General features: G+C 36.3%; 1 protein-coding gene across 1 annotated transcript; it reads right to left on the bottom strand.

Annotated features, from left to right (window-relative positions):
• Nucleotides 1-6: 6 nt before the first annotated feature.
• LOC131725422 (E3 ubiquitin-protein ligase TRIM36-like) lies at nt 7-27,539 on the bottom strand (the record flags this gene model as incomplete). The annotated part of the gene is made up of 9 exons (XM_059018679.1): nt 27,174-27,539; nt 21,984-22,221; nt 20,302-20,331; nt 16,414-16,757; nt 11,430-11,576; nt 10,794-10,889; nt 8,440-8,693; nt 7,336-7,454; nt 7-281 (listed from the first exon to the last, which is right to left on the bottom strand). Coding segments are annotated over exons 1-9 (1,566 nt in total), but the record flags the coding sequence as incomplete, so codon positions are not given.

Genomic DNA, 27,539 nt, shown 5'->3' with positions numbered 1-27,539 from the left:
TGTGTGGAAAGCCACCTCTTGACTGTACGAACTGTAGACAGACTTCTTGCAGCTTTTCACCCTGAAGTTGTATAAGCTGTTAGTGTCAAGATCGCAGACCACTTTGCTGTTGCCGTATATTTTCTCAGTGGCCAGCCATGTGGTTTCTGCTTTGTCATCCAGCTTCTTGTACTCCAGGATGTAATGGTCAGTTGGAGAGGAATCTTCAGGTAGCAGCCAGCAAATCAGACCTTCGTTGTAGACACGGCTCAGGGATTGGTCAATAACTGGTACATCTGGAACTGAAAAATATATCACGTTAATGTTGGGGAGGTATAAATTCTGTCCAGGGCACTACTCCCAAATACAAGTCTGAGACAGCTTTTGGCATTTACACCACAGTTTTTCAACCAACAATACATGTTGCAAAATGTTATGTTAAACTAAACATTTCTTCATCTTCTCATGAAAACATATTAATAATTAAAAATAATAAAAAAAAAAAGAATATATATATATATATATATATATATATATATATATATATGTATATATATATATAATTTTTAGTTCCTTTCCAAGAAAACTAATTAGAAATGAAACAATGGTAAAAGTGGGATTGGACAGAGTTATGAAGTAAATTAAACTGAATAATTTAGATTTTCAAACCTTAGTTGCCACACCTTTAAACATATTATCAAAAACAAAATAGTCATTATTTATCATTGAAAGAGTTAGCCGATTTCAAGAAATGTTAAAAGAATCCAACAGCAATAATTCTGGGTCTCGGCCGTGGAAAAACAATTCTTTGTTGCAGAACCAATGTTTATATTGAAACCGGCTTAGACTGTCAGTACAACTTTAGAGCCAAAAGAATGAAGCTGCAGATGTAGCGAGTGTTCAGACTGCACAGCATAGCTGTTCTTTCATGGCTAAGGAAGCTGATGTTTAGCCTTGAGGCAAAGAGCAGGTAAAAGCCAACTTGGAAAACACCACAGATGCTCTGCCAGCCACATAGTTCAAACAAAACCCCATTAGAACATTTTGGACAGGAATGTCATTTAAAGGCCTAATCCATCATAAAAACGAACTGTAAAATGACCAGTGAGTGGAGGATATGAATACAAGTCACTTCAAACAACATTAGGTGAATGATTCATCAATCCAATTCAATTTAAAAGCTGATAATATTTCATTCCTATATTAAATTATTTGTTGTGAGCACTGTGTTTATGTGTGCCGCTTTCTCTCTATTTCTCTTAGTGATGCAGGGGATCAGGTCCCAATAGGTTTGCACTGCAGGCAATACAAACTCTCCAGCATCAGCAGAGAAAAGCAGCAGACTCATGGTACTGTAAATTTGTTTTTGTATACCTTGGAAGTGCAAGAAAATGGCCTGAAATCATGCACACTTTCCAATTGAACCTTCTGGCTTTTACTTGTGAGTATATATTTTTTAGAGATTGTTGTATAGCCTGCATACACTGCTTTCAATACAGTGTGTTAGGGGTGGCAAGTAACCATTACACCAGCCATCTTTCGGGTTATTTCATCCATAATTATATAATAAATGTATTAATTTCTTTGAGTTATTTCAGTAAATTTACCAAACAGTGATATTATCAAGCAATTTTCATCAAGTTGTTCAAACCAAAATATATTTAATGTTGTAGCTTAAACTTTACTTATGTGACAAATGACTAGGAAATGTTCCAGACAGCATTTAATCTTCCTACACAAAGAGCTTTAAGATGCATCATCGACTAAAAAAAAAAAAACTTGTTTAGTCAATAGTTACAGGCAGACAACTAAATGCTTGTTTATTTGATCAATAGTAACCTTTAAACTTAGCTATTGGCTCTTGTATTCTGTTTTTGTCTTCTCTGAATCACTAATGCACTCTAATTGCACCATTATTTCAGTAGCCCTGTTGCTAAATGCTGCCAAAGCAAAATGTTCCTGGAAGCACATGGCTCTCATCCAATGAAAAGGGTAGTACTCTTAAAAGCAGCACTAATCTAACTTCAGGTATTGATCTGAACTAGGGACACTTGAGTAAACAGTAACATGTGTGAACTCAAAATGAGTTTCTATTGTATGTAGCTACCTAGAATTACTGTGGTAGCAGAGAGAGCACTATTTTAGTTTAGGACTGACACAAAAGAAAAAAAGCAGAAATTAAAAGGGGTTTTCTTTTCCATGTCTCAATTTAGCAATGATGTAGCAATAAAGTGAAACTCCAATTTCCCGACACACTATCTTGTCGGCAACCCCTGGAGATTTACCAAAACAAGAATAACCCGTCTTAAAGAAGTATTCAAATTAACTATATACAGCAAGGTCTACTGGGATTTGGTTAAATTATATATATATATATATATATATATATATATATATATATATATATATATATATATATATATATATATACACACAGTACTGTGCAAAAATGCTGTAAAGTAAGAATGCTTTCAAAAATAGACATGTTAATAGTTTATATTTATCAATTAACAAAATGCAAAGTGAGTGAACAGAAGAAAAATCTACATCAAATCAATATTTGGTGTGACCACCCTTTGCCTTCAAAACAGCATCAATTCTTCTAGGTACACTTGCACACAGTTTTTGAAGGAACTCGGCAGGTAGGTTGGCCCAAACATCTTGGCGAACTAACCACAGTTCTTCTGTGGATTTAGGCAGCCTCAGTTGCTTCTCTCTCTTCATGTAATCCCAGACAGACTCGATGGTGTTGAGATCAGGGCTCTGTGGGGGCCATACCATCACTTCCAGGACTCCTTGTTCTTCTTTACACTGAAGATAGTTCTTAATGACTTTCGCTGTATGTTTGGGGTCGTTGTCATGCTGCAGAATAAATTTGGGGCCAATCAGATGCCTCCCTGATGGTACTGCATGATGGATAAGTATCTGCCTGTACTTCTCAGCATTGAGGAGACCATTAATTCTGACCAAATCCCCAACTCCATTTGCAGAAATGCAGCCCCAAACTTGCAAGGAACCTCCACCATGCTTCACTGCTGCCTGCAGACACTCATTCATGTACCGCTCTCCAGCCCTTCGGCAAACAGCCTTCTGCTACAGCCAAATATTTCAAATTTTGACTCATCAGTCCAGAGCACCTGCTGCCATTTTTCTGCACCCCAGTTCCTGTGTTTTCGTGCATAGTTGAGTCGCTTGGCCTTGTTTCCACGTCGGAGGTATGGCTTTTTGGCTGCAAGTCTTCCATGAAGGCCACTTCTGACCAGACTTCTCCGGACAGTAGATGGGTGTACCAGGGTCCCACTGTTTTCTGCCAATTCTGAGCTGATGGCACTGCTGGACATCTTCCGATTGCGAAGGGAACTAAGCATGATGTGTCTTTCATCTGCTGCAGTAAGTTTCCTTGGCCGACCACTGCGTCTACGGTCCTCAACGTTGCCCGTTTCTTTGTGCTTCTTCAAAAGAGCTTGGACAGCACATCTGGAAACCCCTGTCTGCCTTGAAATTTCTGCCTGGGAGAGACCTTGCTGATGCAGTATAACTACCTTGTGTCTTGTTGCTGTGCTCAGTCTTGCCATGGTGTATGACTTTTGACAGTAAACTGTCTTCAGCAACCTCACCTTGTTAGCTGAGTTTGGCTGTTCCTCACCCAGTTTTATTCCTCCTACACAGCTGTTTCTGTTTCAGTTAATGATTGTGTTTCAACCTACATATTGAATTGATGATCATTAGCACCTGTTTGGTATAATTGTTTAATCATACACCTGACTATATGCCTACAAAATCCCTGACTTGGTGCAAGTGTACCTAGAAGAATTGATGCTGTTTTGAAGGCAAAGGGTGGTCACACCAAATATGGATTTGATTTAGATTTTTCTTCTGTTCACTCACTTTGCATTTAGTTAATTGATAAATATAATCTATTAACATGTCTATTTTTGAAAGCATTCTTACTTTACAGCATTTTTTCACACCTGCCTAAAACTTTTGCACAGTACTGTATATCATAATTTTAAAAAATAGCCAGTTGTTGTGGTGAATAAGAACACCCAGTTCCAGAATTGAAATCCCCCTAAACGGTCACCATGGATTGAAAAAATATTTATCTGCACATTAAAATACTGCCCGCTAAACCTACAGGAGGCTACAGAGCTGATTGTTAGCACAATACACAAACAAACAAAGACTACAATTGGTAAGACTGGTTCAAGTTTCCATTCTGTCACAATTTTCAATTATATTCAAAATTCGCTAAATTCTCCATTGAATTTCCCAGGAAGCCACTGTTCAGACAATTCCTGACAGTGCTGGAATCATCTTAAAACCCCACGAGCAGCGTTTCAGTGGTTCAGAGCAGTTAAAATGGTAATGGGGGTAGTCCCTTTTGTTGCAGATCTTTCAAAAGGGGTGGTGGAGGGGGGTAACATTCATTTTAAAAAGTCTTCAAAAGTCACACTGTAAGGGCCATTGTAAATGTATCTAACTTCAGACCAACTTCTGTGAGTACAATTTACCCAACTGTTTTGGATCCCTTCACATTTGTGACCAATAACAAAACTGAAAAGTATTCAAACTGACAAGCATTGTTTTTCTGAATCCCTTGTGTCTTTTGTTGACTTCAAAGTTCCCATGCTGTAACAAAAGAGACTGATCTTCATTTTCCCCTTCCTCTGTCTTTCTTTGATCAGGACAAAATAATGAAATGCTTTCAGGTACAAGAGAATGGGTGTCCATGTGCCTGCCAGTTCTCAACATCACTATGAAATAATTCATTTTGCTAAATAAAAAGAAAGACATAATCTGAAAAGAAAATGCCATTTGATCAGTGGCCTTTTTTTCGTTTGTTTTAAAATTAATTTTGGGAAACTGGTACAATTCCCAGAATAGCAGACAGGGTTGCCTAGCAGAAGGAATGGAAGCTGGGAGGTACTAATCCAGAATCCAAACTCCTGTTAATGACAGTCTTGTTTTTATAGCTTGAACCTTCTTAGTGCTTAGTACTATTTCCTAATTTGGAGGGTTTGGTTAATTCTATTTTTTATTTTCTAAATAAATTCAATGTTGTATGTTTTTTTTTAAAAATTATTTTTATTGGTTGTAGGTCGAACCATTTGTCTTTGTTACTTCCTCCCAGACTTGTAGTCGAGTCCTCAAACCTCGAGTCCGAGTACCGAGTATCGAGTCCGGGTCCAAGTCATCAGGGTCCGAGTCCGATTTTCGATTTATTTTTTCTAGCTAGATTATTCTATTTGCATGCCTTTTTCAACTTGTCTGTCACTGTCTTCTTTTCTTTTGGAAATGGAACACTGTTTGAATGTACCTGAAGTTTATAGATAAGCTTTAAGTTCAAGTTTGTGGACGTTGTTTCTCACTTTGATAAAAGCCATGATCTGGATTATAGAGCTGGTGTAGTGTTAGAAAGTGGTACGTCGAGAGAATGTGTGTGGTATGTGCACCAAAACTTGACTCGTGTCATATCAGAAAGTGGTACACAGTGATGCGCTGTCAGATTTTGGTACAGGTGCAATCAATTGCGATCTGATGGGTGTTTTCCTATTGTCAAAAAGAGGTACATTCACCACTAATTATACATTAATTTCTCTAAAAAGAAACAAAACAATTCACGAGAAGTCCACAACAAAGTTGCACAAGTAAAAAAAAAAAACATGTACAAGACCCAATGTATTGCATATGATAAATATGCTCATACTATTTTATTAATGGTGGAAAAATATGATAAATTACATTAAAAACAATGTAAAAGACTGGAAAATATGATAAATTCTATTAAAAAAAAGATGTAAAAGACCAAAAACAGCATAATGTACCACATTTGAATGGGCGCTTCCCTGCTGACTTAGCATAAGTTGTTTAGAAATGCACAGTGTGCCAAGTACCACTTTTTAACATGTACCTGAAAATAACACTACGCAGTTAAGAAATGAAAGTTACTTTCACCTCTGATTTATAGCATCTACTTTGACTTCAATTCAGGTAAAATCTGCCAATCTGATTTAGACATTGCCGGAACTGTATATGTATATATATATATATATATATGTATATATATATATATATATATATATATATATATATATATATACTGTGTTCTTAAATAGTAAATTTAGTATTATTTGTATTATTTGTTTTGCAAAACAGAAACGTTATGTTTCACTTTCACTGCATTCACACTTTTATTAAGTCTGTAATACAATGATGCATTTACGAGATTGTGCTTCAGATCATGTATTTTTTTTTATCTTTTCTCTTTTACACAAAAACATATCTGTGTGTATTCCCCTTTGTGTAGGTTCATAATGGAATGAAGTTCCCACAGACAGATTTCTAGGTTGATGCTGCACAGCACATTGTTAATGTGTTTTATCACATCCGTAATAAATTGTTTTCGATTTGGTAAATGAAGAGGTATTAAGTTATTCTGTCGTTCTTTTTTTTGTTTTTGCTATCAGTCAGTCCTTCTGTCATATCAGTCTGATATATCTGCCTGTTTGATGGTAGGCAATTTTTGATTTGAGACTTTAGTGCCTAGTTTTACATGGAATTTGTCAGGTGAATTCATTTACGTTGTTTGCAAACAGTGATGGCGTGTGCTGGGAATGAGTGGCTATTAGATGCAAAGCACAGAATATTTAACCATACAGCGACTTTCTGATATGAATTAAGAAGCTCTAAAAGTATGATATAACTTTTCATTCATTTTTGTTTTCAGTAAACTCAAAATTAGTAAGGTGACCAATGTTCTATTGTTTTCAGTGCAAACAAATACATTATATTCTAGAGATTCAGGGAGCTCAGCAAAATCAAATTACGTGTTTTTCAAGAATGCAGTTTTAGAAATGTATTTCTACAGGCTCATAATGTAAGACACAGAAGTCTCATGAAGTCTAAAAGTGGAATGGTTTTAGGACAATGACATTCAAATAAATCAAGGCATAAAACATGACAGAATGTGTTGCATGCCTTACTTCTTAGGGAAGCATGACCTCATTAGCTTTTTCTTTTGTACATTTTCATTTACTAAGCTCAGCATCTCTGACATAAAAAAGTTTTACCAAAGATGGGCACGAACTGCTAGATAGAAATGAATGAGCACCATGCCTTAAAGCAGCCATTAAGATGAGTACCTCTGAAATTCTGGCTTTAAGCAAGTAAATAGCTTTTCACCTCACTTTAATTAAAATTCTCCCAGCAGTGCAGACACACAGACTCAAAGGGATTTGGTGACTAAGTAAAAAATGCCTAACAGCAGGAGGTCAGAGTAAAGAAGATTATTTAAGGCCACTGCAGAGAACCAAGGAAACAGAGAAAGAGAGAGAAATGAGTTGTAGAGACACTTACTGCTGAAGCCCAACTCCTTTAGGAGAACTTCTTCCTTGGAAACATCAACGGCAAAATCACCAAAGGAGGGATCGGCAGCTGGGTGGAATGACCTTAGAGCCTCTGTGGCTTTCTGGATTCTGAACAGGAGGAGATGAACATTTTATTAGCAGGTTTTATTTGTGCTGGGACAAAACAAATAGGTAAGACAACATGAGGGTCTTCTCCAATGATTGAAACAGTGGAGGATATAAAAACTGTCACCTGTCAGCTCATAAGCCCGGTGTAACATGAACCTTATTACACTGTATTTGTTGTCTATGTATTTAAAGTGGGCTGATAATTAAACCCTGTGAGACAACTCAAATGGGATTTATATCAAGTTAAAGAAAGACAGTATGTAGATCTGCCACGGTTTAGATCATTAAACTAGACCCCACAGTTTTGTTATAGGTACACAAACACAGTAGTATTAACCCTTTAACACCAATATTTGACAGTTATCCTTTCAGAATTAACAAACAAAATATAAAAGTGCCACCAGTCCAACCTCATGCATCTGCTGCAACAAATTAATGACAATATAAAAATCCCCAGACCAGGGCACAAAAAATGTATTTGTACACCTATATGCAGCCATGGTCTGAGCTTTTTATTAATACATTTTTTTTTTCAGCCTTATTTGATTTACCAGTATATTGCAATCATGAAAGCAGAAGCAGGTATACACCATAGAAAACTAGACAAAATCAAGGGTGATGCTGCTAGACTGTCACATTAGGGGACAGACAGTAACGATAATGCCAATGGAATTTTATATTCAAAAGCTTTTTGTACTTTTGTACCTTCAAACCCTAAAAGAAGTAAATCATTAAGGAGATGTCTAAGGGCAGTGCTAGACCGAATGTAAAACATCGGATTGTGTTTAAAAAATGTATTGTTGTGATACGGACAACACAGGGTACTGGAGTTCTGTAACACTTTTAGAATCACCACTACTCATGAGCAAATCTCAAAATCTAGAGGATTAGCAGGCATTCGGAGGGAAGAATGTTTGGCCCCCAAGTGTACCACAAAGTTTACAGCATTCTAATGCAAACCTGCGGATCTTATTTCTTCCCCTACCTAGGGTACAGCTGCTTTGCAGTCTGGACGAAGCAGGACTGATCGGTCTCTTTCAGCACCTCCTGGGCGTAGCCCACCAGCCCGCTGTTCTCCAGCATGCCCTGGTACTCCTCCCTCTGACTCTTCAGCTTCTCCAGACGGGTGGTCTGGTTCACCTCAATGGTCCGGAGCATCTCAGTCTTCCTCTCTTCCAGGATGTTGAAGAGCGTTTCAAAATGAAGATTGGCTTCCCTTGTAGATGTTTCTCCATTATGCTGCCACCAAACAACACACAGACTTAGGAACAAACTGTACACACTTTTGTTAACTGAAATATTGTAAGACAATTAGAACCTGTTACTATCGGACCGTGTTCAGATTAGTAATTTGTTCTGGGTAATGACTGTAAAATGTACCATACTAAAAATACCCTGTCTATTATTGGTTTTATGTGTTGTTTGTTTTTTGTTTTTTTAATTCTTATATTTAATTAAAAAATAAGCAATAACCCATTTAAAATACAACACAGTTATAAATGTTATAAACGGTTAACAGTTCTGATATTGAAGTTTTATTTCGACAGCTGCTATCAGTATGCGATTCATTATGACAGCATGGTTCTGATTATATGTCATTTCAGATTACAGGGGTTCCAACTATTCTCTCTTTGTACACTCCATGTGCCTTGTACTTATCTCTTAAAGCCACTGTCAATGTGACCTAGATCAGTGGTACTCTACTTTTCAATGGCCATTCAGTTCTAGACAGGTCATACATTATTTACTTGAACTTTATAGGAATAACTAAATAATGTATAACTTGGAGGACCAGAGTTGAGTACCGCTGACCTAGTTTTGAATGCCCTCAAAAACTTGCTCGAAGTGTCCACATTAGTGAGGCACCAAATTCATGCTTCTTAATTGTTAATGAAAACAATTCAGGCTCACATGGTTTAGCTTTCTCTGAGTTCCACTCCCAACGTTTGAAGATTTGGTGGTGGCACAAACTAAATAATGAATTAGCATCCGAGAATGCATCCATTATGATGGCATCGGAGCATCCGGAGGTGAACCACTGTGTAGCTTTACTATCCTATTACACAGAGAACCTTCATGTGGCTTTACACTGTTTTGTCAAGCTTGGAAATAAGCCACACAATGTAAAATAATTTATCACATTAACACTTGTACAATAATGTTCATTCATGTAAACAATGCACATAGACAACTTTGTTATTTTTTTTTAAAGTATAGATCTAAAGAGAAGACGGTGTTTGAAATCCAATAATTGGTCAATTGATGCACTAAACCGATATTGTCATTATTGTTGTGATATTATCATCATCTAAAACTAAATATTCCAGTTTACAGCACATGTGTAACTGCAGCAGGGAGATGTGCAAGCCATTTAATTGTCTTTCGAAATCAAGTTTTAGAATTGATGATTCATACAACAGGTGCCAGGGATTAAAGCTTTGAAGTACATAAAAGCCTGTTTTGTAGAATGTATTAGACAAAGCGGCATCATCACTGGACAGAACCAGGGGTGGAAACTAAAAATATCAAAACACACCAGTTAAAAGAGCTGGCAAAAGCACGGCACAGTAAGTATAGCACAGTATTTCTGTACCACTAGCCCTATAAGAGATGCTTTTTGGTAGCTGACAATCTACTTTAATATTTCATACTGCATGGAAATATCTGTTTAACACCCACAGTAACCAGCTTTGACTGTACTGAATATACTTATCTAAGTATACACATATACCTAACATTCTCCTGTGAGGTTATTTGCATATATCTTTAGTCAAGCCATTACGAAACAAACAAGCCAGTTCATAAGACCTGGTTTATAGTAACTTGCTTTCCATAAATTTGGTTACTTACACTGTACAGCATATTTCCTCTTTTAGAGGTGCAAATACAGGAGTATAGATGGAATTTCCACTACACAGGACTGGAAAAATCCATAACATGGTAATTCAAATATGTACTTGGTCATTATTCTATCTAATCTTCCGAAACAAGTTTTGAAATATTAAGAAAAACACTATTTATACTTCTGTACATATTATGAAATGAAAGGGAGCTTTCCTAACAACAAAAACAAGAAATCATAATAAATAAATTCACCCCCTCCCAGTTTATCTTTATTTGACCAAATCTTTATCTGCAATTGCACTGCTGGAAATAAAGCACCCTTTATCCATGTCTAGCATAGTATCCAGAAATATTAACAGCTGGTTTCCCAGACGTTAATTAGCAATAAACTTGGACTACCTAATCTTGATTATCAGGGTCAGTGGAACCAGCTAAACATGTTCATGTAATCCTAGTCTCAGGAACACTGCAGAATCCGGTCTATATTCATCCTACCTGGGTATGAGTAATCAATTCATCCAGCTCGGAGATCTGAGTCTTCACTTGGTCCTCCTTACTGATGAGGTAATGGATACTCCTGGATAGTTTTTCCTGTTGGCATAACAACAAAGTACATGTAACATGACAGTGGAAACCCCACTGCTTCATTCGGACTGCATACAGTCAGAGCAGATCCATATTGTAAAGCAGAACTCAATATCTTGCAGGAGATGAATACTCACTATCTGGATGCAGCCAATACATGAAACATGATCATCTAGGGGAGAGGGGAGACTGGGTAGCTTAAGCATTTTATTATTATAATTAAATTATTATATATATTTTGTATGCCTAACACACCAAGCTATTAAATATTCAGGAGCTTAATTGTCTAGAAAAAGGAACAGATTAAGTTACAGAACAGGAACTTTTCATATGCTATTGAACTCTGAAACCCCAAAACCCATCAGGGGTTAACATTGTTCAGCAACTGTAAATACTATATGTAAACATGTAGCAAATGGAAAAGGCTATTATGTGCTCGGGATTTGACTGCAAATATTTATAATCAGATTAATTGTATTATGTTAAATAATTTGGAATGTCATCGTGCAACATAAGCAGTTAAGGACTCTGTAAGATGAAACCAACCTTAAGTAGTTTGTAGGCGCTGCTCATAGATGTCACTTTGTGGTTGGCATGAGAACCACCAAGTTTGCAAAGGTGGCAAACGGGCCTCCTGCAAACTTCACAGTACATGTTGACTTTCTCCATTTCATGTTCCGGGCACATCAACACCTGCAAAAATCAGCTTGCATTTTCACAGGGTGTCTATGGCTTAACTTCTTCAAAAGATTTACTACATATAGGCATTTATTCTGTAATGATCACATCAGTCCTGATTTATCATGGTCTTTAATATTACGATCATGCATTGCATTTTGATGTAAAGACCTTGATACATTTTTTATTTAAAATGTATTTTACCTGTATTCAAATAATAAATAATAACCTGAAAATCATCTGGTTTCCTGGGTAATGGCGCAGAATTCACAGGATTTACTGAACTTAAGCACCCAAATGCTTTTTTAATTTTTTTATTATTACACAAAAAACAAAAACAAAAAAATTATTCACTTTAGTTTTTTTTCCTATTAACCTGTATGTGAAGCCAACAACCAAACTCCAAGATACAGTTTACCATTAAAAGACTTTTGATAGTTTTTTAATATTTCTATAATGGCTTACTAAGACACGTTTATTTTTTTTATTTTTTATATATATATTTATTATTATTAGAATTGTTTCATTTTCGTCCTACTTTGATTAAAGATCATCCCATTTGTATAATCTATCATAACCCTATAATCATAAGACTATGAGCCACATGTACTAAGCTTTTGCTCCAGTGCATGGTGTCACCACTTTTAATATTTAGGTTTTAAAAAATAAATCACCCGCCCCCACCCCACCACCACCAATCAAAGTCCACGGCTGCAGGTCTCTTTAATAATCTGCTCAGCTAATACTCTTGTCTGACAGGCTGAAGGACTATGTTTGGCACACATCCACTGCTTTGTGCAGCCTGATTATTTTATGGTTGTCAGGGCGTAGGCGGTAAATGGTCTCACACCTAAACTCTCTGGTAACAGCAGCCCTCAGATCTGCACTCCTTTTTTGTGTTCCCCATTTTAAACCTCCGATTTATTATTCATTTGCTAACTACCCTTTTATATAAACTAATCAACAATAGTATTCTAGCCTGTCCTGCAGTTTAATTCCAGTCAAATCTGATGCACACTTAAAAAAGGGTTTTGGTGATCCTCCTATCCAAGCAGAAGGGTTATCATGTTTTTCCAACACGCCACTCAATTTTATATTTAAAAGTAACATTATAAAATTCAAGGATTTTGGCCCTCAATGGGATAAAAATAATTACTGCAGCTGACAAGCCTACATCAAGTCGATATAAATAATGATCTTGGTGTTTGGCTAGATCCCTTGCTGCACATTGCGCAGCCACAGTTAAACAAAAATGGGTCTCTTGTATAGAAACAGAATAGGGTATTAAATGCCAAGGCAGACTGGCCATCAACAACAGGCTGTCCCTTTTAATTACTTTGATTATGCTGCACATACATACCCTGGTGCCAAATTCCTGTTGGTAGATATTTCGTTTTACAGCATTGCAAGGCTTTATTTCAAACTGTGATTTTCATTTCTATTTGGTCCTTGAGACAGACCACTGGCTCAGCCAGGTCCGACAGGAGTACATGGTACATGGTACAGTAACCCGGATATAGCATACAAGCAGGAATGATTAAATCAGGAATAGACAGGTGCTGTAGACAAGATTACCCCCCCCCCCCTCCCCCACAGCTAAAAACTGATCAGCAGCTTCTGCCTTTCAAGCATTGCCCTTAGAACCGACTGCCCACTGAACAGACATTATTAATATCTACAAGTTCTCATGGGAGATGGCTGTTCAAAACCTAGACACATACTCTTAACTGTGGTTTGTCCAAGCTCATTTTTAGTTTGGAAATCTGTCATTTTATATACATTTTTATAATCAATTTACATTAGGTATGCAATCTCTTTCAAAATGTGAAGTAAACAGGTTATTTCCTGATGCATTTGTAAAGAACCAAACTGAGAATCCAGAAGCTATTGCAGTGGAATGGTGTGGATGAGCGATTGCCATCAGGAACACTTAAAGGTGACATTCCTGAGGAGTTGATTAAAACATACTGGAGAGCAAAATATTGTTTCATAAATGGATGTTTTAGTATTTTCTTCCATTACTGCATTACGGAATGGCCAAAATAAACAAATAAATCATATCACACATCCCTGGTACAGTACATATGTAAATGTGAAACAGTGACATACATATATATGTAAGTAACGACATCTCCTTCTCAGATGTTGATACTTTTAATAACCTTTGATAAATAATGTACACATCTAATGTGGGAATATACACTCCGCAAGTTAGTTGTCAAGGCTTGTACAGAATATGAAACCTTAATTTTTTTGTGAAAATGTTATTAAAAAGTTTCTCACATTTGTTTCTTTTTTTTAAACAAATTGAAAGACCAAACAAGTTAATCTTAGCCTTGGACAGTCTTCTCTGGTGGAAAATTGTAAAGAAGGCGAGGCTTCATTTTGTTTCATCTAGCCTGAATAATTAAATATATATTAAAAAAAAAAAAACAGTTTTCTATTTCCGCAAAGTGTTTTGTTTGGAAGAAGTCACCATATAAAAGTAGTTCTCTATTTTGCATAATGTATACATACACACAATTGTAGATATACAATTAACCCAGTGTTACTTTGGGAAGGCTTTCAGAGTCAGGTATGACATTACCAGAGGCAGTAAAACCATTATCTGAAGCTCTGTGCAGCACAACAATCTGTCTGCAACATCTGTTCCATGCAGGCTATACAGCTGCACTAAGTACATGTAGTATTGGCATGAGGGGAGAACCTAACAGCCATTCATCATCCTGATGATATGATCACTTGTTTTATATGTCTTCTCATGATAGGTATTGAATTCTACTTCATTATACAATTTGAAAAGTATAAATATGGATACATGATACATATCTCATTTGTTTATACTGTTTAAATATGTAAATGCCATTTAAAAAGAGATTTATTCAATATTAAGAATTTTAAAATGCAATTACTATTATTTTAAATAGTCTCGTCATTGTTGTTACCCGACCCCCCCCCCCCCCCCCCAAAAAAAAAAAAAAATTACATACCATGATTTCTTTATGAAGAATACTGTATGTATGTGTCTGGGAAATTTAGTTTCAAATAAATCATTTGTAGACAAGAGGTTTTAGAAAAGACATTTGAGAAAGCAAGCCACCAAGCACAAAAAAAACAAACAAAGAATGTGATGAAAAATCATATGCAAACTTGTTACGGATGTCTGCTCTGGGCAATAAACAGATGGCGATATCTGTTATCTTGGGACTGATATCCCATAGCTACATAATGGAAGGGTATTTTATTACACTAGAAGTCACTAATGAAAGCACGTAACTTTTTTCACAAAAGCGAACTGCCTCTGACAATGTTCCCCTAATTCTATTATCATGCCAATAAATGCATCAATGTAAATTTCTGGGGGTCTGGGAGTAACTGGCCCTCTAATTTTAACACAGAGAGTAAAACGTATTTTAGGTGGTAAAATGAAACATTACCTTGAAGTCATGAGTAATCTCGATAAATACTGTACAATCTTTAGTGGTCATAGGGTAGGCATTAAAAAAGAGCCTTCCATTTTAACTGCAATATTACTTTGAACTACTGTATAACCACATGTGTGTTCTACAAGGTTATTTATCGGCTCAGCGCATTTTTTCGAGGTATCACACTGACTTGACAAATTAAGTATGTTACTTATATTTTAACATTCATTACACTCAGCGAACATGTTAAACTGAATATAAAGCCATAAAGATAAATAAAATAAGGCAATGCATTAATAAGTTATGAAACAGTCCATTTAATATTATAGGCACCTTTTTTTAGTGGTTGCCTCTGACAGGTTCCAGTTGGATTTGTAGCTGGACTGGGGTGTTTATGCTTCAACCTGTGTAGCTTCGAATTTTTCTTATTCTTACTGTGATTGGCTGCAAAGACAACAGGGCTAGCCAGAAATTGGATAATGTTTGTTGGGTTGTTTTTTCTTGTGTACAGTTTCCTAGTAACTGAAGACATTGTTTTCTGGGAGATGTAGTTGTTAGTGGAATTTTTAGGGGAGGAGGGAGGGAAGGCAGACAAGCTGTGCAGCAAAATTGCTATGCATATTTTTACGCATTTAGTTTAAATTTGGTGTGTATTTCTTATTTTTTTAATGCATAAAAACAGAAGGTACGCAGCTTATCTGAACCACTGAGTAGAGGTTTAATTCACTTTGTTTGCCAAGGAGCTTAATGTGCTACAGGGACAAGTTCAGATCAAGTCCTGATTTTGGTTAGCTCGTCACTGGACATCTACTTGGGTATCTGAATAGGTTTTAACCGTTAAACACAGATAAATACCGTCAAAACAAGTAAAACCGTTGTTTAACATAAATTGTTCTGATCAGTGTTTTTATCCTACAGTATAAACACTGAAAATAACAGCAGATACTACTACTTATTTTGTGTTTACTTCTGTATTTTGTGGCAATACATGTATAGCATGCTCTGTGATGCCTGTTTTTTTTATTCAAGCAGTTATTTTGAAGCCATAACACGTCAACTCCATGAAGAGTACTTTTAGGACATTTCTGAAACAAAACCCAAACATTCAATTCACTGTTTAATGAGACCCTTTCTGGGGAGGGGGGAGTAAGTTTCTATGGCTACTAGCTATAGCTTTTTTAACATAAATAGTTTGTGTTTAGTGTTGGACACAGATAAGGCTTTCTGGAGACAAGTATCTCTCCACTTCAAAAAATGTTCCTATCACCTTCCCATACTACATAGCTGCAGTTCTTTTGTGGCAGTACTTTTGGTATCAATACTGGTGCAAGTAACCCACATGCACTGACCATGTGTCACCTACAGTATACATGTGCAGTGCATGCATGGCATTCCTCTGCAGTGAATACCAAGGCTGAACTCCATACCTTTGGTCTAAAGTTGGTGGTTGGTCCCACATACTCATGCTGGGCTTTTGGGGTCCCCCAGGGATGGTGCATCTTGAAACACTCGTTGCAGTAGCTGGCCTTGCAGTCCATACAGCTTTTGGTGGCTTCGACAGGAGGAGGCTTGCACAGGTTGCACATGATCGCCACAGCTGCCCTAGCTGCTTGCCTGTACCTCTCAACAATGTTCTCCAAAGTGAAGTTTCGGAAGAGTCCGCTGATCCCACGCTCCCCTAGATCAATATCATGTTGGCATCCCGGGCAGGGGAAGTTGGTAACCCGAGGAATCAGGGAGTTGCGCTTCTTTCCAGTAGGGGTACTTGATCCTAATTTAGCACAATAGCAAAAGAACAATCAAAGTATAGAAAACGTGTGGCACAAACAGAGAAACCTCATTCCCAGGCACCTCAGCTTACAAACTCTTTCACACAGGTTTTTACAAGATGAAAAATAGTGTTTCAGGTAGTCACAGTGATCTGGACTTCATGAGAGGTGTTGCCATTCTGTTTATTTATTTCAAAAAGCCTCCCAGACTTCTACCATTGTGAATTTCCAAGTTTCATCTCCCCACTTGGCTTGGAATGCAAATTAAAAGGGAAATAACTACATGTATAACTATAGTAAAGACTTAAGAGGCTCTGTTTCCAAAAGGGTGTGATATAACTTTATCCACCCCCATATAAACAAAACAAGGTAAAGTTTGACTTGACGTTAACATGTACTGTATGTTAAGTAACTAGGGAATCATCTTTTTATTACAAACCTACTTCCATTATACTTATTTTCAGGTTTTAAATGCATCCTTTTTTGTATTTTTACAACTTTTAGGTTTGTGTTTTTTTTAACCGCATTATTAATCCTGTGGCATTCAAAAGACATTTAAGTCTGTCACTAAAACACATGTCATACCAAACTACCTGTTAGAAAATAAAATATGACTGAAATGCACATTCTACTGTGAGCAAGCAAATTCACAAATCTAGATATGTATCTAAATATATATGTTTCGTGACAGTTCAGGATTTATAATAAAACAATACCACTTTATATTTCACGCATTAAACTCTTTCTGTTTCTAAACAATCAGATTATATGCTTCTTGCAAAACTTGTAACTTGCATTTAGTATTTCAAACGCAAGCAGAAACATAGCTCAAACAACATAATGCTCAGGAGAACAGCACATGTTTAAGTCTTAATCTATATATAGAACTTTGAAATCCCTCATCTCCTGGGGACCACCATGCACACAAGCTATGCTGTGGTATGTCACAGTGTTAACTTTAGAAAGATCTTTTTCACTTTCTTTCTCCTCAACACTGCATTAAACCAAATTAATATTATAAATAATTACAGGGTGTGGCCACACCCTAAATACTTGGTGAAAATCCAGCTTGGAAATAACTCCCTTCACACTGTTCTGGTCAATCAAGCTTTCTCATTCATGCATGCATTCATGCAAGCTTTTGGTTATCTCAAAACTGGTAAATATGTTCCGGGTTGGACCTTAAAGATGTGCAACAGAGTGGTCTGGTATTTTTTCTGGTGTAGTAGCAATCAGAGATAAATATGATCTGATGCATCATATACCCAATATCATGTCTTTTCAAAATACTGATAAATCATTGATTCTGCCATTTTACAGCCAACCATCAGCTCTAGTTCTCCATCGTGAAAAGATAGAGTCCTTGAGCTGTATTTAACCCTCCCATTGCAACTGTCCAGTTCATTGTAACAAACATACACTCAAAGTTTCTGTAAATATCGAATGAGAAAATGCAGTCTCCACACACAGTAAGACACACACTTCAAAAGTAAAAACAGTCCCAAATAAAAGAAATACAGGATACATGTTATCGGTAAATGGCACTGAAAGCACGAGGGTTGAGCAAACAGGACTGAGCAGCACAAAACCATCAAATAAATGGAGGTCTAACCAAGCACAAAAGCAGGAAACTGAAAACTAGCACTGCACAATATCACAACGCAAACATGCTGTGAACACAAACACCACAACTCAAGCAAGTGCGCATGTGAACATATGTGTGCCATGGATAATGACTCTGTAGTGGTCAAGTTGAAATAATGCCATATGTAATTAACAGATGAACAAACAATAGAGTGTACTTAGTCTCTTGGGTATGCAGCGCAGGAAATTGGCTGATACTGCTTACATCACACTGTGCTAGGGCTTTCTGGTGCATCTAGATTCAGTGGTGCTTTGCAGTGCAAAGAAAGAGTTCAAATCAGATACACAAACATGGAAACGCATGGCAGCAGTCCCTATGTAGAGCATTAGAAGTAATGAATATTTGGCATCCTGCGTACCTAATAGGCACTATATAATAACCAAAACAGTAAGGAAGGTTTTGAGATGGTTGGGGCATTTTAAGATATACGGTACGTATATTAATTTTGAACGCCTTTTCTAAACTCCTTGAAATAATGTTCTGGGATCAGTGCTGCCTACCTTCAGCCTCTAAGTAAAAAAAGCAATAACAAAAACCTTTAAACCTATTGTGTTATTTAAGCCATTAGACAGTGCGTAATTACAGAACATAATCTCATCATGTTTTGCCTGCTGTTTCCAGGCAGCTATTGCAGAAATCCTAACTAGAGTCAGACATTGCATCTGAGGTTTCACACTATGGCAATTGGTTTATTTTGAACTGCCACTACTTTGCCGTCTTAATAAGCCTCAAGGTATTTATTTTGCACAAATCAAGCCACTGAGATAACTTTAAACCAGTTTAGTTGTGAATGATTATTTCTATAATATTATAAAGTTAGAATCACAGGGCCCTATTTTATATGAAATTAAGGAATAAAATAAGTTGAACTGTATAAAACTAGTAAATGACTCTCAGAACAACAAACAACAATGTAACTGTTCCTCCTGCACATTAACTGTTTCCTCTTAGTTTTATACCATTGCAATTATTATTTCCTCTCAGAAAATGTGCCCGCCTTTGCACTTACACTAGTTTAAAATACAAAAAGGTACAAATCTAATTATGTCAAGACCCCATGCACTACTTGAAGAGCAGTTTGCATCCTATAATTGGTGAAACATAACAAAAAGCCAAGACTTGGCAGCCTTATGTTCCAGAAAGCTATAAATGCCCATCCCAATCTAAGAATGAATGGGCTTTGATTATTTTAGCACACACTGTTTATGTGCATGTTCATGGACCTAAAGCTAATAAATTTTACTTGAATGCAGTGCTCTTCACTACTACTCAAATCTAATTCTTAACTGTGAAACAGACTTCATGGGAAACCTGGATTTATTTAGATTAACCAGCAATTTTATATGAGGAACTAGCCCCATGACTTCCTGGCTGCTAGAAATCACAAGAGTGACACAATCACATCATAGGAGACAGACCTGGGATTTAATGTATATTTCCCAGGACTCACTGAAAACAGCCAGGTTATAAAATAGATACCATTCCCATAATATCTGAGACAAGCATACTGACCAACACTGCATTCACATTAAGATTTATTAAAAACAGATTTATTAGCTTCAGTTCCTTTGAAATTATTATTAGTCAGGTGGAAGGCAAACTATATTTTACTACATTATCATAAACTACATACAAGATACAAAGTGTAATAAATAAATATATTTAAGACTTTGGCCTTCCGTTAAAGGAGCGAAAGCCTGCAAATGGGAGCACAGATACCCCAGAAAAGAAGTTAATGGTTCACACCTTGGTTCTATTACTTGACCACTGTTAGTTTTATGAGATAAACTACTGTGTCAGTTGTGTGAAGACAGATCTACACAGTTTATCATGTGGGTGTTTACAGGAATTTTAAACACTGTACTCACTATAGCTACTAAATAAATGGAACCCAATTCTACCTCTCCTTCCAAATGACCTTCTCAGTGAGGCTGCAATCAATGGACAGAAAGCTGGAGTAAGATGCAAGCAGATCTGTCAGCACAGTTCACACTGATACAAGAGTCCCCATCCCCCTGTGATAAAACTTAGCAAAGGAAGGTGAAAGCAAACATTTCACATAGAAATGAATTGACATGCGATTACATTTGTGATCTTTAAACAGCCACATTTGTGCTCATTGATCTGAAACAGGAAGGGTGTTAGTGGTGAACTGCATGCTGCATTCCACTCAGTCTCTGTGATACACTACAATGGTAAGAGTTTAGTAAGCTTAAAAACAGAAAGTCTTAATAATGTTCATGTCTTCATTGTCATTACGAAGATCCGTTTATAATATAACAAACAATGGAAGCTAGACTGTTAGGTTGTTCAGTAGGTCCTATAACTTTGAATCAATGACATTTGTTATCAGAACAAAGGTTATATCGGTTACAATGAAGTACTGAATATAAAAAAAGTTTGTAAACACAGGCGAAAAGATATAACCATTCTATTATTTTTGTAACCTTTCACCATATCTCAAAATAAACATGTGGGTTGTTTCACTGGCAAGTAATTGTGATTAAAACAACTTCCCTTCCAGGTCATATGCACATGTATGCAGCTTTATTGTTTGATGAAACACAGCTAGGTTTTGACTTTACTGTACGACAATTACATTTGCATTTATTTCCATGTCTTGTAAAACATTATTTTTATTAGTTTCTTTACTAATGTAAAAGTGTCAAGGAAATAAACAGAGTGACTGGACTGCCTTTTTATACATACTCTGAAAGCTGTTCACTGCAAGCAATAAATGATTTACAGATACCAGCATAATTAACTTCTGCACCTGGCTTCTCAACATCCTGATACACACCTTGACCTTATTTAGCACTGTACTATCTACAGATGTGTTATTCCAAGGTATTATTCTGCACTTTAAATGTATTTTTGGTATAAGGTATTCACATCCAATCTATTGAACTAGGTAGACTCCATGTTCCTGTATTGTTAATAACATACATTAAATGGGAAAAACAAACAAACTCAGTCTCTACCACTAAAAAAACATTTTGGTCCCTCTAGACTCCCAGTAAATAAGTGGCAGCCTTATTAACAGTTGAAATGTGAAGAATGAGTGTATTCAGGTTGTGCTTGTGTAGTTTGTTTTCTCTGTATACTCTGCAGCTGTGGTTAGTTGGGTGATGGCAGACCCAAGGCTCAGTAAAAGGCTGCCCTGTCTATCACAGACCCACACTGTTCTGCAGCTGTACCAAGACACATATAGTGAAAAATCTACATACATATTAATGTGTTCAGAATCTCATGAAATGGGATAAACTGTATGCTCAAGTCTTTTTTTTTCGGGAAGTGTAAATCTGTTTTAGTTTCATTCTTGCTATTATGCAATAGACACATACAGTTAGGACAAACTTCATTTAACATTAAACATTAAAATTGGAGTGGACATAATCGACATGAAAAAGGCTTAAAGACTGTGTAGCTAGTAAAATATGCAACAGTTGTATTAACAGAACTGCATGGCACATAGAAACAAGCTGGTAGGCATTTACATACTGTTCAAAATAATATGATTTTTGATTGTATTACATTTTTTTATAACACTGTATTCTAACAAGAATACAAACCTGGCACCCACCTGATCTACCAAGACGGTCAAGTCTGTCAATGCTGGGAGATGAAAGGCGCGAGCGAGGGCTACCCGAATTGGAGCATTCTGAGCCCGCATCTGTAAAGGAGTCCTCATGGGTCAGAAGGAGCACCTCTTTGACACACTTGTGACAGACACTGTGCTGACAGGGCAGAATCAGGGGATGCGTGAAGAGCTCCTTACACCCTGGGCAGATCAGCTCCCGCTCAATGTTTTTAATGGGAACCTGAAGAGAAGGAGAGCATGCACAGTGAACACTGTTACAGGAGACAGAGCCAGGCCATTACATTGGCACACAATCGACTTGTCTTTATATACAGTAATGTACAATTCTTTCTTTCAATCTGTTTTTTTTTTTTTTTTTTGGTTTAGGTAAATGAAAAAGTGTATTGTTATTGGTTTTATTGTCATGCTGTTTTGTTATTACTGTACTTAATATTGAAAATACATTTTAGTTGTTTTATGTAAATGTTTATGACAGAACAGCAAGTTTTCTTACTGGATTGTCCATAAATTCTATCCTGGACAACAAAGTTGATTTTTTGTTTGTTTGTTTTTTTTGTATATAAAATAACTAATACACAACACCTTTATAACAAGTTGCAACAGAATGGTTAGAAGTCTGGCTATTTGGATTACAAAATGAATAAACTTTAAATAAATAAAGAGATACTCTTGTTGGCACTATACGTTCTTTTTAGCAATGTGGGAGTTCTTTTCTGGTTGTGTTGGTCATTTTAAAAACGCTCTTCCACAAATAGTAACAATGCTTCAGAAACAACGGCTTTAAATTAAAGCAAAAGGATGGCTTTTACAATTATAATGGTTTCATTACAAATACATTATTTACTTGTCTTATGTATGTATTGTGACTCACGGTTTGTTGAAATGGGAGTATTGCGTTATGAAGATTAAAGGGCGTCCCATGTACAGAATTAAGAACAAACAGAGATTTGACTATACAAAATGAAACTAGATCTATGAACATGTTGTCCTTATTTTGCCTTTTTATACTTATCCAGGTAAACTGTTTTTGTCAACAGAAACTTTTCAAGAACACCTTTTTCAAAAAATGTTTACATTTTTTTCAAAGCAGCGTTAAAAAAAAAAAAAAACATTCAGTGCATATTATGTTTAAACCACTCCTGCGGTTTATTGCAATACTGCTTTTAAAACAAACAATACAAGCCTACCAAGTCAATTTAGGATTATAAAAATAATCGTTACTTACCGATGACTGGCTACTTTGTACAGACCCAACCGACATTGTAGATAATAATAAGGCGAAACCATATAAAGTTTCACAACGCAAACAAAATATACAGGACTGGATTCACGTTCCCATCAGCAGAAAGAACTCGAATGAATTAAATAATCGATGAAGACCCAAGGCTGAAGCGAGCGAACAGTCGTGATTCAGCACTGAAGACAAACTGGCTGTTTAAAGAGACAGGCAGTTGCAGCAGATACTGCGGGCAGACTGGGTGGAGACACGCCTAGGAATCTCCATAGAAACAGCCACTCTCGCTCCAGCGCTAAGTAATGAAGCAAGGGGGTTCCTAAACCAGCACGTTGACTGATGCAGCTTTCAATCACAACCGGTGCTGTAATTTTACATGTTTTATTTATTTATTTTTTAAAAACATTTGACAGTGCGTCATGATTTCGTCAAAATGGCATGTGACCTGGGAGCTGTCCAACAGTACTGAACTTTTCCTCTTACTATTTAAAGTATGATGTTAAAAATAGCAGAAAATGTGCCACGGCCGAGACAATTATCGTTTGCTACTGCAGTGTGGAACGTGTAAATCTACCCCCACCATTGTGATGTATGTGTTTACTTCGTTCTACACAACTGTGTTCTGTAGTTCTTACACACATAATAGTACTAGTACAGTATTTTCAGTTTTTGTTAGTTTTTCTTTAAGTATATGGAAAACAACTAAATTCAATATGTAACGTAACATTATGCAGCAGGTTTCATTCGTCTTTAAAAACAAAATTGTTTAATTATATAGGGTGATGCAAAATTGCTGGTCATATCTGCATTTAACGACTGGTAGACTGAAAAGACGAGCAGGCTACAGTAATCTAGATACATAAATAGTGTACAGCCTATAACTTATAAGAAACCTCGCAGGATCACCTTCGTGTAATTAATGATGGTTTTAAATGAGTGAAGTGACCGTGTTGAACTGTGACCGGCAGATAAAGTAAAGATGCGTTACATGTGACATAACAAAACAGTGTGACAAATAACAGGTTATACCTTGTTCAAGTCACACCTCCTCGAACTCCAGCCACACACATCCGAATTTATTAGATGGCTACAAGTTTGTATTTTGAATTGCTGCAAGCGCTATACAATTATCAAGTTGGATGCATACACATACAAATATATAAATATACAATACATTGAGAACGTGAAATGTAAAAACACAAGGGCACTGCTAATATTAAGACAAATATTTTATCACATGATCCAGCAAAACTCTTCCCCTGTTGTAATTAGTGCATTCTACATGCTGCATATTTGAATGTCTCTTTTTTTTGTTGTTGTTGTTTTTTAATTTTAAGATATTTCATTTTACAGGAGGATAAAACAAACTTAAATATACTATATAGTTGGATATTACAATTTGTTTTATTATAGGGTTGCAGGAAGTAGCCTTTGTAAGCATAAATTACATGTGACAGGAGGTATTATAGTAATGCAGAAATAACACCTTGCCTATATCGGTCAAGGATTTTTAAATAATCTTCCCATTGAAAAAAACCCTGTCCTAGGTTTACTTTCCCACCATTTATGGGATAATAGTCTTAATAGAGAGCTAACAGGAGGAGATTTTCAAGTTGTCTCCAAATCGAGACAGTGAAGCTGGTCTTCATGTGGACCCTGTCACAATGCTAAAATGCTTTTTTTTTTTTTTTTTTTTTCTTACAGGTATACAATTTGTAGAATTGTATTATCCAGACTCGGAGATACTGTTAAACATTCTCTCTGTATAACATTGGTTATTATATAATCCTACACAAATTTGGTTGAATACTTTTTTTCAGTCACTGTACATGTTTCAAAGAATACTTCTATGAGCTAAGAAAAGTGGTTGTGACCTTATTCAGAGAATGAATATATATATATATATATATATATATATATATATATATATATATATATATATATATATATATATAGTTGCCTAAAACAAAACAAAAATGTCTGGAAGGAGAATGGTATCAATGTTTTTATATTTTATTTGCCAAATGCTGACCTATGGCCAAACAACAAGATGTTCATCCAAACAGTTATGACTTTCACTTCAATAAAACTCCACTGCCTGCAAGAATTGCCTGTGAGCACATTCAAATTATATGAAGCAGGGTAGATAAGGGACATAATGTAACCTTACAAATGGCAATTCACCACTTAAAACCACAACACATGTGGTACTAAGATGCATCCTTTGATCACACTCCCCAAGCTGTTTTCTTCACACAGAAGGGCATAAAGCAAGCATTTGAATCCCGTTACAGTGCAATACTAAGATCCTTCCAAAGCCTGCAGGCTCTCAGGACAAGCACTGTTAGCGATGTTTCTCTCCTTGGCCTCAGTACAGGCCGGGGGTGACGTGGCGAGTGTCATGACTGATTACCGTAGACCCCTCCTGAAATGCAACAGGGAGGAGCAGTGCAGCAGTAATAGGATCTGGTCTTTCACCTCTTTTCACAGATTTGTTTCCATTCCAGGACATTCACAATATATTTTAAACCTTGAAAGAAACTTAGGGGCTGCACTCCCTAATTTCCAAGTTGATTTCTAATTAATGTACTGTTAGCTAAATGAGACAATGCCATGTCCTTGTAAGACAGCATCAAAGACCCTGGTACCTTTCTGAGGCTTTTCATCGCAGTCAATAACTATCCTGGAGAGAACTCATAAACAAACACAATTGTGGACAAGGGCCAATGTGAACCAGATCACAGGGGTCTCAACTCAGTTAAAGGAAACCAACTTGTACGACCTAACAATGACAGGCCGTCGATGAGAGTGCAGTCCCTGCAGGGTGTGCCAGACAATGAGGATCCTCACCCTGCTGGCTATGGCTAAGCCCAGGACTGCAGTTATTGGTTTCTTCACATAAAATAAATAAACACTTCCCTGATTCAACAGCAGGTGTGCATTCTTCATTTTGACAACTTGGGATGGGGTCTTCTTCATTACAGTTCTACTGCATTTTAAAATAGATACTTGACTTTAAATATACTTTACTTCATATATATATATATATATATATATATATATATATATATATATAGGCCTAAGCATGTGTGTATATATATATATATATATATATATATATATATATATATATATATATATTATATATATATATATATATATATATAATCGCCTGCACAGTGGCTCCTTCTCCCAGCTTCAATTGGTACTTTTTTTTCACAAACCTTTTGTAAACGAGCCAGTCAAATACTGCAGGACTAACATTTGTAAATGCATTTGTTTTAGGTTTGTTATACGATGTTAATCGGTGATGCTATACAAAATCGTTACATGCGTGTCCAAATTGAGAAGTTGACACATTCTGCAATGGGTTTGGTTTTTAATTTGCATTCTGCTTGTTATATGGATGTATAATTGTGCGTATTTGCTATTATCTTACTGTAGGCTACAGGAGAGAACTCGCCTGTAGAATAACATCATTACTTAATTAATAATCATGTGAACTACACTACTGCAGCATGGGCGGCACATCTTCTGGTGTTTCAGAATTTAACTGTTGTAATGAACCATTAAACTATAAATTGCTCAAAAAATGCACGTGCAGCAGCTTAACTGACTATTACATTATTCAACAGGTAGAACGCGCTTTACCTCGTGAATTTTGATTACGACCATATTTAGTAACTACAATAAAAATACAATTGTGTCAAATGAAAAGGTTTTAATCTGGTGTAAAATATATTTCACAGTGGATGGACGCAGAATTCTGATCTTACATGTCAAAACAGCTGCATTTACTATTACAAACCACAGCAAGAAAAACACACTTGTAGTCAACCTATAGATATGAATCAGAAGACAATTGAATTAGATATTGCGTTCTGGTTAAGTAATTGCGGATTTATCTGTAATTACACAATTCTTACAGTTCCACTTACCTCGTCTTTTGTTATCCTTTCAATAATAGAACCAAGCTCACTCATGTCATCTGATTCAGACATTTTGAAGAATAAAAAAGGTTATACAGTAGGCAATGTAAAAATGTATAAATACTGTCTGCTGTGTTGTCTATATTCAGCACTAACTCTCTCGTTCCACCTATGTGCTACTGGCAGCAAGGGACTCAAGCGCTTAAAGATGATGAAAGTCCATTATTATATGTACTATAAGATGTAATAACGGTAAACTGTGCTATGCTGTCATGACGCGAACATTTTATTAGAAAAGGAATCATTTTGCTCAAGAACCTCTGCAGTCGAAAGGGGCGTGGATTTCAGCCTGTCCGATCTAATCAACTGGATCCA

This window comes from Acipenser ruthenus, unplaced genomic scaffold (assembly GCF_902713425.1).
Source record: "Acipenser ruthenus unplaced genomic scaffold, fAciRut3.2 maternal haplotype, whole genome shotgun sequence".
NCBI classification, from domain to species: domain Eukaryota; kingdom Metazoa; phylum Chordata; class Actinopteri; order Acipenseriformes; family Acipenseridae; genus Acipenser; species Acipenser ruthenus.
The sequence above is the reverse complement of the archived record's forward strand: the minus strand, read 5'-3'. Positions and strand labels throughout refer to the sequence as shown.